The 15,172-nt window shown below is 50.3% G+C and overlaps 1 protein-coding gene across 4 annotated transcripts in view; it reads right to left on the bottom strand.

The window, feature by feature from the left end:
- Positions 1-15,172, bottom strand: part of SH3PXD2A (SH3 and PX domains 2A) — a 257,237-nt gene that overhangs the window by 123,166 nt on the left and 118,899 nt on the right. For 3 of the 4 annotated variants that reach the window (XM_030807435.1, XM_030807429.1, XM_030807433.1), the window contains exons 4-5: positions 14,672-14,748; positions 3,250-3,341 (exon numbers count right to left, since the gene is read on the bottom strand). In XM_030807435.1, the coding sequence (XP_030663295.1) occupies positions 3,250-3,341; positions 14,672-14,748 (169 nt within the window). Of the gene's footprint in view, positions 1-3,249; positions 3,342-14,671; positions 14,763-15,172 lie in introns of all 4 variants that reach the window. The other variant, XM_030807437.1, reaches the window with a different exon arrangement.

Below are 15,172 nucleotides of genomic sequence, written 5' to 3'. Positions count from 1 at the left end.
TCATGTTCCCAGTCCCATAACTTGCCAGACCAGTGGTGAACTGGCCCATGTGGCCAATACCACCTCAAGAAAGAGGCAGATAACCCCTGCTGGCCTGGTGATGGAGCGGCCAAATGCTTCACAGGCCCTCCCTGCAAAAGTCAGGCAGGGGTGGAGCATGCACACGTTCCATTCTGTTCCCCAGCCTTCCACGAACACAGGTATGGAGCACTTCCTGTGCACCAGTAGCACCCGGCCGGGTTATTTAAGTAAACCCTCTTGACCAGCTCGTGAGTTCTGCATTATCTCATTTTAGGGAAACAGAAATGCAGAGACATTAAGTGGCAGGGCCTGGCCCCAGAGCCTGGCCCCACAAAGCCATGGCCTGCTGCCTCCCCAACAGCCAAGTGTCTCGCTGAGCCTGGTTTCCACTGTTCCTCAAGGGCCTCCTAGAGGTGGGCAAAAGGCTAACTTAATGCCATGAATGAAGTGAGGCCGATGGATTCAGCTGACTGGCAAAGAGCAGGTTAGGAGGCATGGATTACAGGCGGGGTCAGCTGCTTTTGTGGCGATACACCTGCTGCCTCCACCATCAATGATCCTGATCCTTTTCCCCCGCGGTGGGGCACACGATCACAGGGAATCCCAACAGCCACTCACCTAGGGAGGAGCATCTCCTCTCTCCCCATGCAAGGACAGAAAATGAGAGGCTTGGAGAGAACATCACAGCTGGGCACGGGCAGGGTCAGGTGAGGACCCAGGGATACTGCTGCCAGGCTCAGGGCCTTCCCTTGCCCTGAGGCAAGGCAAGGATGAAGAAGGAAAAGGCAGGAGCTCAGAGAGGCAGGGACAGAAAGGAGACACTGAGGAGCTTCAGGACCACAGTCCCCAAACCAGTGAAGCAGGCGGGAGAAACAGACAAGTGTGGGTTTCTGCTTGCAACCTGGAAGTTCTGGGTTCAAATTCCCGCTCTAGCTGTGAGCTCCTGTTTTCTAATCTGTAATGCGGGGATAAGAATACACAAGCCCTGGCCGGGTGCGGTTGCTTATACCTATAATCCCAGCACTTTAGGAGGCTGAGGCGGGTGGATCACTTGAACTCAGGAGTTCGAGACCAACCTCGCCAACATGGTGAAACCCCATCTCTACTAAAAATACAAAAATTACCCAGGTGTGGTGGCATGTGCCTGTAATCCCAGCTACTAGGGAGGCTGCGGTAAGGGAATTGCTTGAACCTGGGAGGCAAAAGTTGCAGTGAACCGAGATCGCTCCACTGCACTCCAGCCTGGGTGACAGAGTGAGATTCTTGTCTCAAAAAAAAAAGAATATACAAGCCCTGGTGCAAACCTCTCCTACCTCTCATCTTCTGAGTTTCATGGATAACCCCTGGAGGTAGCAAAAACAGGGCTTAATCACTATTCCCTTTTTACAGATGGTTCCCTATTTCTCGCTATTCTTTCTTCTGAAATTTTAAATTTTAAATTTTTATTTTTTGTAGAGACAAGGTCTCGCTGTGTTGCCAGGACTGGTCTTGAACTCTTGGGCTCAACGATCCACCTGCCTTGGCCTCTCAAAGTGCTGGGATTACAGGTGTGAGCCACTATGCCTAGCTTTTTTTTTTTTGTTTTTTCAATCAGCTGAATTTAAGATTCATCCCTGTTTCTCTCTAAATGTAGAAACTTCGGCCAGCACTGAGCCACTAGGGACCACAGGAAGGCTTGGGGAAGTTACAAGGGATCTGCCTGGACATTACACAGCTAGTAGCAGCAGAACTGGGATGTGAACTCAAGACCTTGCATCCTATATGCTGTGGCTTTCCACGGCTTCACACTGTGAACCAAGCTACTGATCAGCTCCTGATGGTTCACAGTGCTTGTTTCTTGCCTGAGGCAGCCATCAATGAAGATGGCCTTTGCTAGGCCAGGTGGGCCTCGGAGCTGCTTTTTCCTCCCTCAAAATGCCAAGGCCATTTCAGGCTATTAGTCTTTTAGCATGCGTGAAGAGAGAAGGGTCCCTTTAGGCAGGACTGCCATGTATGGGTGTGCAGGCCACATATTCTACAACCTCATGGGCACATTCACAGAAAGTGCAGTGTGAATGTCACCTCCAGAGCCATGCAATGCTCACCCTCATCTTCAGGCTTTCTCCTCCCCATCACCAGTTTCCCCCTGCCTCTCCCCGCCTGGCCCAGAGAGTTCCTGTGTCCTACTCTCTCCTCTCCCTCTGTAGTAGGCACCATCTGCCTCTCTGTCACCCATCCAGTACTTTAAGCTTCCAGGGGATAGCTATGGAGTGAGGTGACTCATCAGCATCCCCTTCAGTCCTCTCCCCAACCCTCTCTCTTCCCCAACACCCCTCCCTGCCTTCTGCCCACCAGCTCCTGGGTGGGAACTGGATTTTTCTCTCCAATGAGAACCTATGCTGAGGACTGCAGGTGAGCAGAACGCTCTGAGCAAGAGAGCATGGCCATCTGGATGGAGTCAGGTCCTGTGTGTGGGAAACCAGCATGGCTGAGTGGGCCATCTTGACCACCAGCCCACAGCATCCCAATTTCAGAGAGAAAAAAGACCTACATGGTTCCCTGTTTCTCTCCAAACATGGAAACATTAGCCAACACTGGGCCACTAGGAACCACACACTTAGGTTCAGGTTTTGGCCTGTCTCCTATCAAACCATCTGCATGACTTTGGGGGAAAAGCACCTGACGTCACTGAGCCATGGTTTCCTCCTCTGTAAATGGGACTATTGAATATGGTAATGCCTATCATAAAATGCCATACATAAAAGACACTGGGTAAATTCATTATGATTTTTTATGATGATTATAAAATCTGTTGTAGCAGCCCAGGACTGCTGTTATTTGGCAGGTGAGTTTTCAGCCTGGGCAGTGCACGCTGGGACCTCTGTAGCCATAACTGCGAAGAGCAAGGACTGTGCTAGCCCTGAGTGGTCTCAATGACATGACCATTATATTTTCTGTTATCTCATCTACTCCTTGTAACAACCCTGTGAGCCAGAAAGAGTTTGTAGGAAAATCTGCTCCACAAATGCAGAGACACTCTCGCTTGCAGCCCTGGGTTAAAGGAAAATGAAGAGTGGCTCTGGCACTAGGAACCTGGGGAATAATGTCCCCCATTCCTTTGGACCACTGTTCTTTAGCCCGGCTAGCTCTCCTTCTGCTTGTGTTCCCACAGCCTCAGCCTCCCCGGGCTGGCCACTGCTTTAGCCCATGCCTCCCCAGCACACAGGAGAGGCCTGAGCTATTACTTACTCTTTTGGAGGGTTGACATCCTCAGGTCGAGCCTCAAAGAACCGGAAGACTTCATCACACTGTGAGATGTGGGGGGGCAGCCGGACAAGTGCCTGTGGAAGGACAGGAAGAAAGGGCATTAGGTGTGATGAACTTGGGAACAGGAGAAGCAAGAGAGTGTCACCTTGCACCAACAGCGACAGAGAGGCTCAAGAACTGAGCCATGGAAGACATGGTCAACCAGCCACCCAGCTGTCCACCCAGAAAACTAATCAACAAATCAACCAATCAAATAATGAATCAAACAACCAACCTTCCTTCCTTCCCTCCCTCTTTCTATCCATTTCTCTCAACTAACTAGCCAGCCAACTAACTGACCAACTAACCAACCAGCCAATTAATCAACAAACCAACAAGACAGCAACCAAAAAAACCCTAACCAGTTATCCAATCAACCTACCCATCAACCATCCAGTCAACTAACCAACCATCCAACCAGCCAGTCAACCAACTTAACAACCGACTTAAAAAAAAAAAAAGACCACTGAACCCTGGAACCCTGGGTCTTAAGGTCCTTAGGAGCTAATCATTCTGCAGGAACCCTGAGGGAATTTCCTTCTGCACACAGAATAAGTCCAAGATCCCTAACCCAACAGTCCAAGGTCACGTCCTCCCAGCCTTGTCTCCCACTAGCCACGCTCCAGCTGCACCAGGCATTCACACTCCCTAAACACTGACTACAAAATTAATTATTTCATGACAAGTTGATAATTGCTGCCAAGGACAACAGAGCGCTATGATGGAGTTTGATAGAACCCAAGAAGATGTGGAAGATGGGGAGCCAGTGTTTCAGGAAGGACTCTTTAAAGCTAAGTTCTGAAGGATGGGTAGGAATTAACTGGTCAAGGTGGAGGTAGAGCGATCAAGCATGTTGGTCCAGGAGATGAATGAAGGCCAGTGTGGCCTGAGGGCCCAGAGAAAGGGAGAGGGGCCATAGGAGGTAGGCAGGGGCATGACTAGCAGGGCCTGGTTTTAGGCCAAGCTGAGGATGCCTGGAGAAACAATGTAAACTGCAGGGTGTGGAAAGGTTTCTTAGAACAGTGGGCAGGGGCATGGCTTGTAGAGTTTGCAGGGTTTGGACAAGCAGAGAGGAGGAGTGGGCGTTCTATGGGAAACAGTAGTCATGGCAAGTGTGTGGGCCAGCTGTGAGCTTGTCATCCAGGCACAGGGAGAGTCTGCGGCTGGAAAGTGAGGCACTAGGTCAGGAGGTAGTCAGAGTTAGGCCAGGCATGCCAGTAATCCCAGCACTTTGGGAGGCCAAGGTGGGCAGATCACTTGAGGTCAGGAGTTGGAGACCAGCCTGGCCAACATGGAGATACCCCGTCTCTACTAAAAATACAAAAATTAGCTGGGTGTGGTGGAGGGCGCCTGTAATGCCAGCTACTCGGGAGGCTGAGGCAGGAGAATCGCTTGAACCCAGGAGGCAGAGGCTGCAGTGAGCCGAGATCGTGCCATTGCACCCCAGCCTGGGGGACAGAGCAAGACTCTGTCTCAAAATAAATAAATAAATAAATAAATAAATAAATAAATAAATAAATAAAACAAAACAAAATAAAATAAAAAGAAGGTAGTCAGAGTTCACGCTGCACACCAGCACGCGGGACCCTGACCTGGCCCAGTCCAACACGGAGGGGTTGGGGGTGTAGGGTGAGGCCAGGTGCAGCCCCGCTTTCTGGGCCCCTCAATTTAGTATGGGGAGAAATGCTGGGGCAAGGAAGGATCCCCTGGTCCAAACAGACAGGAGAGAACACTACCAAAGCAGGGCTGAGGGACGGGGACAGGGAGCCGAGGGCTAGAGCCAGGAGAAGCAAGGAAAACCCAGGACTGGAGGAGGTAACAAACACAGGGCTTGTGAGAAACTCCTGATGAGACCTGGTCTATAAGACAGGACCCTGTCCCATGCCCCTGCCTCCTGAAACCTCACGCACCACGACCAGCTTCAGATGCAAGGCCTGGATCCACTGGCTCCTGGGCCAAGTACAGTGAGTCTGTGAGTGTCGTTCCAGGAAATCCTCATGAGGGTCCTCATGAGGGCACAATTCCCATCCCCATACTACAGGTGAGGTGACGGAGGTGCAGGGAGACACGTGGCCTGCCCACAGGCACCCATGGAGGGTGGGAAAGACTCACTGGAAGGTAAGTTCCATGCAGGCAGGGATTTTAGTCTGTTTGGTTGATTTCTGTGTCCCCAGATCTTAGTAGAGTACCTGACAGGGCAGGCACTTGATTAATATTTGTTTAAAGAAATGAATGAATGAAAAATGGATAAGGTAGTGAAGGTTTCCATGTCTATAAGCCCAATATCCAGTAGCTATGGGACATGATGGTGGGGCAAAAAACCCACATATAATCTTAGGTTGCATCTATAGAATTATAATATTGAGTAAGAGGAAAGTGATGGTTTAGTTATTCTCTGAGCTGGTTAGATAACAATTCAGGTGTGCCATCTAGCACCAGGCATCCTATCGAGATGGGCCCTTCTTGATGCCAAACCCACACCCAGGCAAGATGAGATAAGAGCAGACCATGGCAGATAAGAGAGCATGATGTAACTCCCAGTCATTCCTTTCAGGGATCATGGCTCTCCAAGGGTCTCTAACATAACACATCTCCATCAACAGGCAAGAAACAGAAAAGGAAAATTTATATTAAATGAGCAGCTATGTGTCAGGCCCTGCCCTTGGCCCCTTGAATCCTCCAATCATCCACCAAACAGTGAGGGCTTTGCAGTGTGTGCTGCATATGGGGCTGTACCTGGTTTTACAGGGATGAGAGAGAGCAAATCTAATGATATGTCACCCCATTTTGTCCTGGAGGTAGACATCGTTGCCTCCACGTACGATGGGGACACTGAGGCTGCTGGGGGTGAAGCAATAAGTGAGGAAAGGGGCAGAATCCAGCCCCAAGCTGTGAAGGTCAGATGGGTGGAGCATGCCTCCAGTGTTCAAGTTCTCATTTAACGCACACTGTCTATGCTGTGTTCTCCTCGGGAAGGGTAGAAGGAAAAGGAAATGAAAAACTGAGGAAAGAGAGACAGACAGGGAGTAAGAGGGAGGGAGAGAAAGTCAGGGAGGACAGGGGGCCCCAGGAGGGAGCGCCAGTGGGGTTGGGATGGGCAGAAGGCAGGAGGAAACCATTACCAGGGATCCCGGATCTGTGCAGTCATTGCCGGGTGACCACCCTGAAAGGGAGAGGGAGGGACGCAGGGCAGGAGAGGGCGGGTTTCAGTGGCCCACAGCGCTGGTGCCCTCCCAGCTCAGTGTGCTGCCACTCACCCTAAGCGCAGACCCTGGCCAGCCATGGCTCACCCAGCCCTGGCAGGGAACAGAGGGGCTCTTCATGCCGACAGAGACCCACATTCCGGAGGCAGGGGACGCGTGGGCCACGAGGGCCTCAGACAAAGAGGCCTTTTGGTGGAATAACCGTGGCATCTTTATTTAACAGGGAGCCCTGAGGGGAGCCGCGTGGAGGGCTCGTCCTGATTTCAGGCTGACAAGAGGCTCTCAGCCCAGAGCAGCTTCCATCAGAGCTGCTGCCAAAGCTCAGCTCTGGCCAAAATCATTTGGCAGGAGAGGGTGGTGCTGAGCAGTGAGTCCCCGCAGCCTGGGCTGGTGATGATGGCCAGGGCCAGGGCACCCCCAAGCCCAGCCGTTCTGAGAAGAGCAGGGTAGGGGGCCAGATAATGGGCATATCAGGGTTAGCAACCCCAGCTTAGGTCTAAAATTCTGCCATGAGACATTCATGATGTATGCCATGTGGTGGTAAAGTCAGGGCTTCAGAGCCTCAGGACCTCAGGACTGCAGGCAGATGTGGCTTTGGGTCCTGGCTCTGCCATTTATGGGCTCTGTGGGGCTGGATGCATTACCTGCCCTCTCTGAGCTCTGGGATGCGACATGGCACCTACCTAGCTGTTAGGAAGTTAAGTGAGATGAACACGAGAAGCCTAGCACAGTAGCTGGTGAAGAGTACACTCAGTAAATGTGAGCCGTGATAACATTAGTGTCATTGCTGCCATTGTCATTCTTTAGGAGAAAGCAGTGATGCACACTCGAAAGAGCACCGGAATGGGAGACAGGAGTCAATTCTAGTTCCAGTTCTGCAGTTATATACTTGCTGTGTGACCTTAGGCAACTCACTTCACCTCTCTGGTTGTCATTTCTTCCAAGATAAAATGGAATCCCGAAGTATGTCTCACAGAAGAACTCCCTGATGAGGTGAAATGAGCTCTGTGAGCACATGTGAAATCTGCCTTGAGGGTCCCCCTATCTTGGCCTTGGGGATCACCATGTTTGTTACCATCACAAAGCCTCTGAGAAGTCCTGCAGGAAAGAAACCTGTAGAGCTTTGTACAAGCCAGCATTTACTACTACTAACAACATCCTGTGGGACTGTGTCATTTAATCAGCACATCAACTCTAAGAGGACAGTATGACTATGATTTCAGTTTTACAGAAGAAGAAACTAAAGCACGGAGAGGTTACATAATTCCCTGAGGCCTCACAGCTAGTAGGTAGCAAAGCTTTTTTTTTTTTTTTTTTTTTTTTTGAGACCAAGTCTCACTCTGTCACCCAGGCTAGAGTACAATGGCATGATCTCAGCTCACTGCAACCTCCGCCTCCCGGATTCAAGCGATTCTCCTGTCTCAGCCTCCCGAGTAGGTGGGATTTACAGGCATGTGCCACCAGGCCAGGCTAATTTTTTGTATTTTTAGTAGAGATGGGGTTTCACCAAGTTGGCCAGGCTGGTCTTGAACTCCTGACCTAGAGTGGTCCACCTGCCTCGGCCTCCCAAAGTGCTGGGATTACAGGCACGAGCCACGGCATCCAGCCGTAAGTAGAAAAATTTTGAATCAGGTTGAGTCCAGAGCCTGTGCCCTGATCCACTCCCTCCTGCCTCTAGCTTTACCCACAGGTATTTGACTGTGGTGCTGATTTTCCAAACAATTCCTAGTGACACCCTGTGGAACACAGCTGAGGCAAATCCAGGTTCGAGACATTTTGAAGTTTCTTCCAGCTGTAACTGTTAACAGCTCTAACTAAACAGCACCATCACCAGTGAATTCATTTGTCTGATCTATCAATCAATCTGATTGAGACTTTTTAATAGAGCTCAGGTGAGCTCAGAGGGTTCTGAAGGCCTCAGGTTGGAGAAGGGCTGAAATGAGCATGACTTTCTAGCCCTCAGGTTCTGGGGCAAGTGGCAGGAAGCATTGCCCTGAGGAGCTGCTGGAACTATGCAGGTCCCTGGAGAATGTCAGCTGAGCTGGCCTCAGTCCCCCTCCAACCCTGCCATTCTGTAAACCAGGGGTCAGTGAGCTGGCTGAGAGCAGATCTGCAGAAATGGCACGCAGGAAGTGGCTGGGGTAGTGGGTACCTGGGTCAGGGGGGACTGGTAATGAGGTGCTGAAGAGCCATTCAGGTTTTGCCATCAGCTAGCCCTGCCAGTTTCCCCATTTCCAGTCCTAAACTGTCCTGCAGTCTCCAGCTCCTGCCCCTCAAGACCATTTTCTGGGGGCCATGACATGAGCCACCACTTAGAACCGAGTGTCATCATGGCCAATGGTGCAGGTGTAAACAAGGGAGAGGGTGGCTGCATTGTGTGTCTCTGAGACCTCCACTCAGATACGGTGGGCACAAGTCTGGTCTTTGCACATGCAAGTGGCACAGGAGGGGGCCCCGGCAGACTGTGCTCAGGCCCTCTGCCTTAAAACGGTCATCCTCCACAGAGCCCACCACTCTGGGTAATGCCTGCGTCAGGACAAAGAGCAAAGCTCTGCATTTGGCAAAACACTACGGGTGCCCACTGTTTACACAGGATCAATTGCTTCTCTCTTTTCAGCAGCATCAGTTTCTTTTCTCGTTGTTTTTTTTTTTTTTTTTCTCCTTCCTGCACACTGATTTTTTTTTTTTTTTTTTTTAATTTTTTTAAAGCATCAGTTTCTAATCCCTGGAAATCTTATGGGTAAAAGCCCGGCCGCTCTGGGCGGAGTTGGAGGTGTGGCACAAGGGGGCTGGCATCCTGCTCCTCTGGCCTCTCACCTGTGTCCTTCCAGCCCCACCTCTGGGGCTGCCTCTAACCTGCCCGGACTGTTCTTCCTAGGTCACCATCTGGAAAGCTGGGGTCTCACCGAACTTCTGAAACCAGAGTATTCAAAGCACATGGGTTTTCTTTTTGAAGGATCTGAGCAGCGACTCCCCTTGAAATGTAAATGGTGTCTAGTTCTTGGTAGCAGTTTAAGCCATTTCACAAGGGATCTTAGTACATCAGGGCCTGGGGGATATGTCACTCTCTGAGGAAGTTTTGTCTACTTGTGATCTTTCCATCTTGTCATCAGGCATTGGCTGGACACCCCCTTAGGGCTGGGCTTCCTATTTATTAGTGAAGACACAGAGATGACAAATGTGGCCCTCAAGGAGCTCATAATCTGGGAGAAGACAGACACACAGAAGTTACCCTCCTGCAGAGGAGAAATGCGCAGAGTGGGGGTGGGCGCAGTCCTCTGGGGGCGGGCGCAGTCCTCTGGGGGCAGAATGGCAGGAGTGATCAGCTTTTCCTGGGGAGTCATGAGGCTTATGGAAGGGCCCACTGAGGAAACTGAATGTGCATCCAGACAGGGGACCAGCACAGACTCAGGGGCAGAGGCCTGGCTAGCTGGCGATGGCCTTGTGTCTGCTGGACTAGACTGCAGGATATTGGAAGAGAGAGGTAGGAGCTGAGGCCCCAGCAGCACTTGGAACCAGCCCACAGAGGGCCCGGCTGAGGTACTCAGCTGTTCTCCGGGGCAGCGGGACTCCTCTGAAGGAGTCCCGTTTTTTTTTTTTTTTTTTTTTGAAACAGGGTCTCACTGTGTTGCCCAGGCTGGAGTGCAGTGGTGCAATCATGGCTCACTGCAGCCTCTCTGCCTCCCAGGCTCAAGTGACCCTCCCACCTCAGCCTCACCAATAGCTGGGACTACAGGCGTGCACTACTACGCCCGGCTACTTTTTGTATTTTTTGTAGAGATGGGGTTTCACCATGTTGCCCAGGGTGGTCTTGAACCCCTGGGCTCAAGCAATATGCCCAGCTTGGCCTCCCAAAGTGCTGGGATTACAGACATGAGCCACTGTGCCCAGCCCTCTGAAAGTCTTTAAGGAGAAAAGGGACATGATCTGCTTTATCTCAACCTAGAAACTCCTTCTCCTGGGTCTGTCAGGGAGATGGTGAGATTCTACTATCTGGGTTCCCCCAGAGAACCAGGCCACTCAGGAGGCCCCTCATGAACGGATCAGCCTTGGCCTCTGCCTAAGACTCCCAATTGGCAAGGCCTCTCCTGGGCCAGGTCTGCTTTTAGAACAAGGACCACAAGAACAACGTTACTCTCCCCAAGGCGAGAGCCAATGATTGGCTGTGGTGGAAAATCCCACAGTGGAAGGGAGAATACCTGGGACTAGGAACCACTGCCATGCAATAGCCTCAGTTTTCAAGTCTGGGAAGTGGGAATAAAAATGAATGAGTCTGGGAGGTGCAGAGGGGAGGGTCAGGGGATCCTTACCCTTCAGCGCTGACCTCTTGTTGGGCTCAGACTTCCTGCCCCTAAGTCTGACCGCACCCAATCCCTCCTCCCTCCTACAAAGAAAGCCATTGATCCCTGCAATCAAATGTGTCATAAATAGACGAATAATAGAAACAAGCTCAGCTATTTGGGCAGCAAAAAAATTCTAGTCGTACCAACCAGGAAGTGGAGACTTGTATAAATGTCATTAACATGTCAAAGGGTGAGTTGATCATTCTCCAACACTCTCTCACACTCCTCTCTTAACCCCTCCCTAGAACATTTATTTTATCCCCTGGACAAACACTGCAAACATGTATTTCACCCCCAGGAACGGGGTAAATAGAGTCACTTAAAAAATTGTGAGTCCAAGCCTCTATGGTATAGCTTACTCTTGTTAGTCTGATGAAAGTCTTCATCTTGTTGAGGTCCCAGACCATTAAATATTAACTGCATTACCATGTTGCCCTTTAAATTAATTTATGAAGTTAAAGAAATGCCTTTGGAACCCCTCTTCATAGACACCTGACCCTCAAGTGCCACATAAAACGATCAGTCGGCATATGGTAAATTTTCCGTGATTCCCATCCAATCTGCTGCTTATATGTTAAAAATTAACAATGAGATTGGGCTGTGAAACCGCCATTAGGTGGTGGGACTGGCTGGCCAGCAAGGGCAGGGAGCCCGAAGTCTGGGGAGGTCCACCGCATGGTCAGACTTTCCACGTCTGAGTCCTTGCAGGGAGCCGGCTGCTCGGGTGTGCAGAGACAGCTGCGCAATTTTGGGTGAATCTAAATTCCCATCAAACCCCAGACTCTGAGCCCACATTGTCTAGCAGGTCCAAGGAAGATGACCAGCCAAGCAGGTGGGCTATGCAGGGCACTGTAAGTAGAGACTCCAGAGGCTCTAGGCAGTATGTAGACAAGGGCAGATAGAGACAGGGGAAGGGCTGGCCGTGGAGCGGACTGCACACGGCACTGTGCTGGCTGGCGTCGGCGGTGATACTGAGTGGTCTGTCTGGAGGCAAGCTGTGAAATGCAAAGCTAGGTGGCAGTGGCCGTGGACTTGTCCCTAAAGACCATTTCAAGGTCAGTGGGTTTCTCAGACAATCGGACCACAGATCCCAGCTTCTTAGTTCAGCAGAATTAAAGGTCACTCTGTACTGCCCCACCCCCGCCATTCTCAGAGTAAATCACCGCCTGTGAGATAGATGGCTGTCTGCTTGGTGGGCCCATGGCCCCATTCCTTGTCTGGCTCTGGGCAGTTTCCATCTGTGCTAATCAGGTTAGGAGGCCCCTCCTCTTGCAGACCCCACTTCCATGGCTCCCCCTGCTACCTGTGGCACACTGGAGCTCCAGAGCCCCTCTGAATCAGGAGTCCTGTTCAAAGCCTGATCCTAGGAGATAAGATGCTATCACTTCCTCCTCCGGATGACCCAGCAGACAGCATTTCCACGGAGCCCAACTGCAGATGCCTTGGGCTGGCTAATCTGAGCTATAAATCCCAGCTGGAAAAGCCTTACTCCCGCCCTATGCCCCCTCCTGCATTAGCTTTGCCCATTTATTTAACTTCTTGAGAAACGAAAAAAGAGAAATAAAAGCTCAGGCTACAGCCATCAATTTAACCAGAAACAGTGAATGCCCATTAAAGAGAAAAATGAATATTGGTCTGAAGAAGAGAAGTTACTAGCTTAAGGGAATCCAGCACTGGGGCATCCTTTTAAAATAAGGCAGAACATGTGACCCAAGTATAATGTTCACAGTCACGAAATTCAAACTTCAGTTTAATGAAGACTACATTGTCTTTTCTTCCTATAGGCTTGGGAATGCCAGTTAATAAATTTAGCAAGTTGGTTCTTAAACATTTTTTATTTATTTATTTTATTTTATTTTTTTAGGGACAGGATCGTTCCCTGTTACCCAGGCTAGAGTGCTGTGGCGTGATCATAGCTCACTGTAGCCTTGACCTCCTGACTCAATCAGTCCTCTCACCTCAACTACAGGTGTGTGCTACCACGCCTGGCTAATTTTAAACTTTTTTTTGGAGAGATGAGGTCTCGTTATGTTGCCCAGGCTGGTCTCGAACTCCTGGCCTCAAGTGCTCCTCCAGCAACAGCTCTGTATGAGGACACTGTGATATACATTCTCCCTACTCAGCTCCCATGTGAGATAGTGTTTTTATATTCATTTTACAGATGAGGAAACTAGGGCTCAAAGAGGCAAAGCAGCTTGCCCAAGGTCACGTAGCTAGTAAGTGGGCACCGGGATTCAACTCCAGCTCTTCTCCTTCTGATACTCTAATACCAGCACTTGTGAAATTTTATACCTCATTTGCCACATTATAACACATTGTACCACATCTTCTCAAGATTTCTGAGTCAGGAACCACAGTGGGTTTCATTTAACTACGAAATTCTAGCTCTATTAAAGCCAGTGGTGCCCAGTAGAAACATTAAATTATTTTGTGTTTGCTTTATTTGCTTGTTTTTATTTTTTATTTGCTTTTTAACTTTTTATTTGCTTTTAATAAAGCCTTTTCACCAGCCTGGGCAACAGAACGAGACCCTGTCTCAAAAACATGTTAAAAACATGGCTGGGTACAGTGGCTCACGCCTGTAATCCCAGCACTTTGGGAGGCCAAGGCAGGCAGATCATTTGAGGCCAGGAGTTTGAGACCAGCCTGGCCAACATGGCAAAAACACATCTCTACTAAAAACACAAAAATTAGCCAGGCATGGTGGCACGCTCCTATAATCCCAGTTACTCGGCAGGCTGAGGCACGAGAATTGCTTGAACTCAGGAGGTGGAGGTTACAGTGAGCCGAGATGGTGCCACTGCACTCCAGTCTGGGCCACAGAGCAAGACTTTGTCTCATCAAAATAAATAAATAAAATTAAAAAAAAAACAAAGTTTTTTCATTTGCTTGTTTATTTAATACAAATTGTTTGCCCTTTGTAAAAATAATAACAAAAGCATCTGCTGAATGCTTCCTCTGAGCCAGACGCTGTGCTGTTGCCTTACAATGTGCTAGCTCATTCCATCCTCATGACCACCGTGTGGAGGCACCCTGTGTGTTCTCCTCCCCATTGGACGGATGTGGAAATAGAGGCTCAGGGAAGTTCAGTAACTTGCCCAAGTTCATGAAATTAGTCAGGGCTTCCAACCTGGGAAGTCTGGTCCTCCAGAGGCCATGTGCCGAGGAAACTGAGGGCCGCTCATCCCCTGGTAGCCACTTATGCTCTCTGCAGGAGCGCTGGGCTCTAATCAAAGACAGACAGGTGGGCTCTGGCTCATGACACTGCTGTCCTTCTCCTGCCTGCTCTTTGGCACTGGCTGTGTTAATGTGCATGTGCGTGTGTGTTTGTGTGAACACCTGCATCTGTAAAGATGTGTATATGAACATTTGTAGTTACCCAGATTTAGGTGAATAAACAAATGCTGATGCTATTGAACTGATCCCAACAACATCCCAACAGGAGTTCAAAGAAATAGTTCTTCTATGTCCAGCAAAATCTCACATAGAGAAGCAAGCAGCCCTTCAGAAGGAGGCTCTTTGACTTAGCTCCCGAGCTCAGTTCACATCCCAGAGGAAGTGACTTAAAACAGTGTTTTGTAAACATGGCTATATCCTGACAGGCACAGAAGCTTAGCTGTGAACCCGAGGTCCTTGGGTCCCAGAGGGTGGCCCAGCTACGGGGTGATCCCATACCCACCCCTCTGGCCAGGAAACACCAGGCCTCAGGATGGTTCTGTACAGCAACCTTTCTTCACAGATGGACACTCAGGCAAATGGGCCCCTCCCCTCCCTGAGGCCCTCCCCGAGCCCCTCCCCCAGCCCCAGACACACTCTCACCCGGCAGTATTCATCAATAGGCTTCAGTCTCTTCACAGCTACATCCCGGATGTGGCTTCTGCGGAAGAGGATCTTGCCTGGAAGAGAGATGCTCATGAGTGGGGGATTCTGGCTAAAACTGCCACAGAGACCTTCTCATTCCCCTCTCCCTTGGCTTCTCAGCATCTTAGTCCAGCACTACCTGCCACCACCCCTGTCCACGGTCAAGGAAACAAGAGAGAAACAGTCACCTTTCCTGGAGGGCAGGAGGCACCCTAGGCTGAGAGCCCAGGACCTCTCTGGTGGTTGAGGAACCCTGGAGGCTGCCATCTTGGGATTCAATGAGCGACTTGGCCAGGCCACCTCGCCTGGATCTAATGGCAGGATCAATGAATGCCCGGAGTGGGTGCGGCTCTCAAGTGACCTTGCAAATCAACACAAAGTGGAGCCCAGCCCACATGCTACGCTTTGTTTTCAGGCCCATCCCTCCTTGAGAAATCGGCATTCGTTCCTGCCAGCTGG

This window comes from Nomascus leucogenys, chromosome 3 (assembly GCF_006542625.1).
Source record: "Nomascus leucogenys isolate Asia chromosome 3, Asia_NLE_v1, whole genome shotgun sequence".
NCBI classification, from domain to species: Eukaryota; Metazoa; Chordata; class Mammalia; order Primates; family Hylobatidae; genus Nomascus; species Nomascus leucogenys.
Note: the sequence above shows the minus strand (reverse complement) of the source record. Positions and strands in the feature narration are given on the sequence as shown.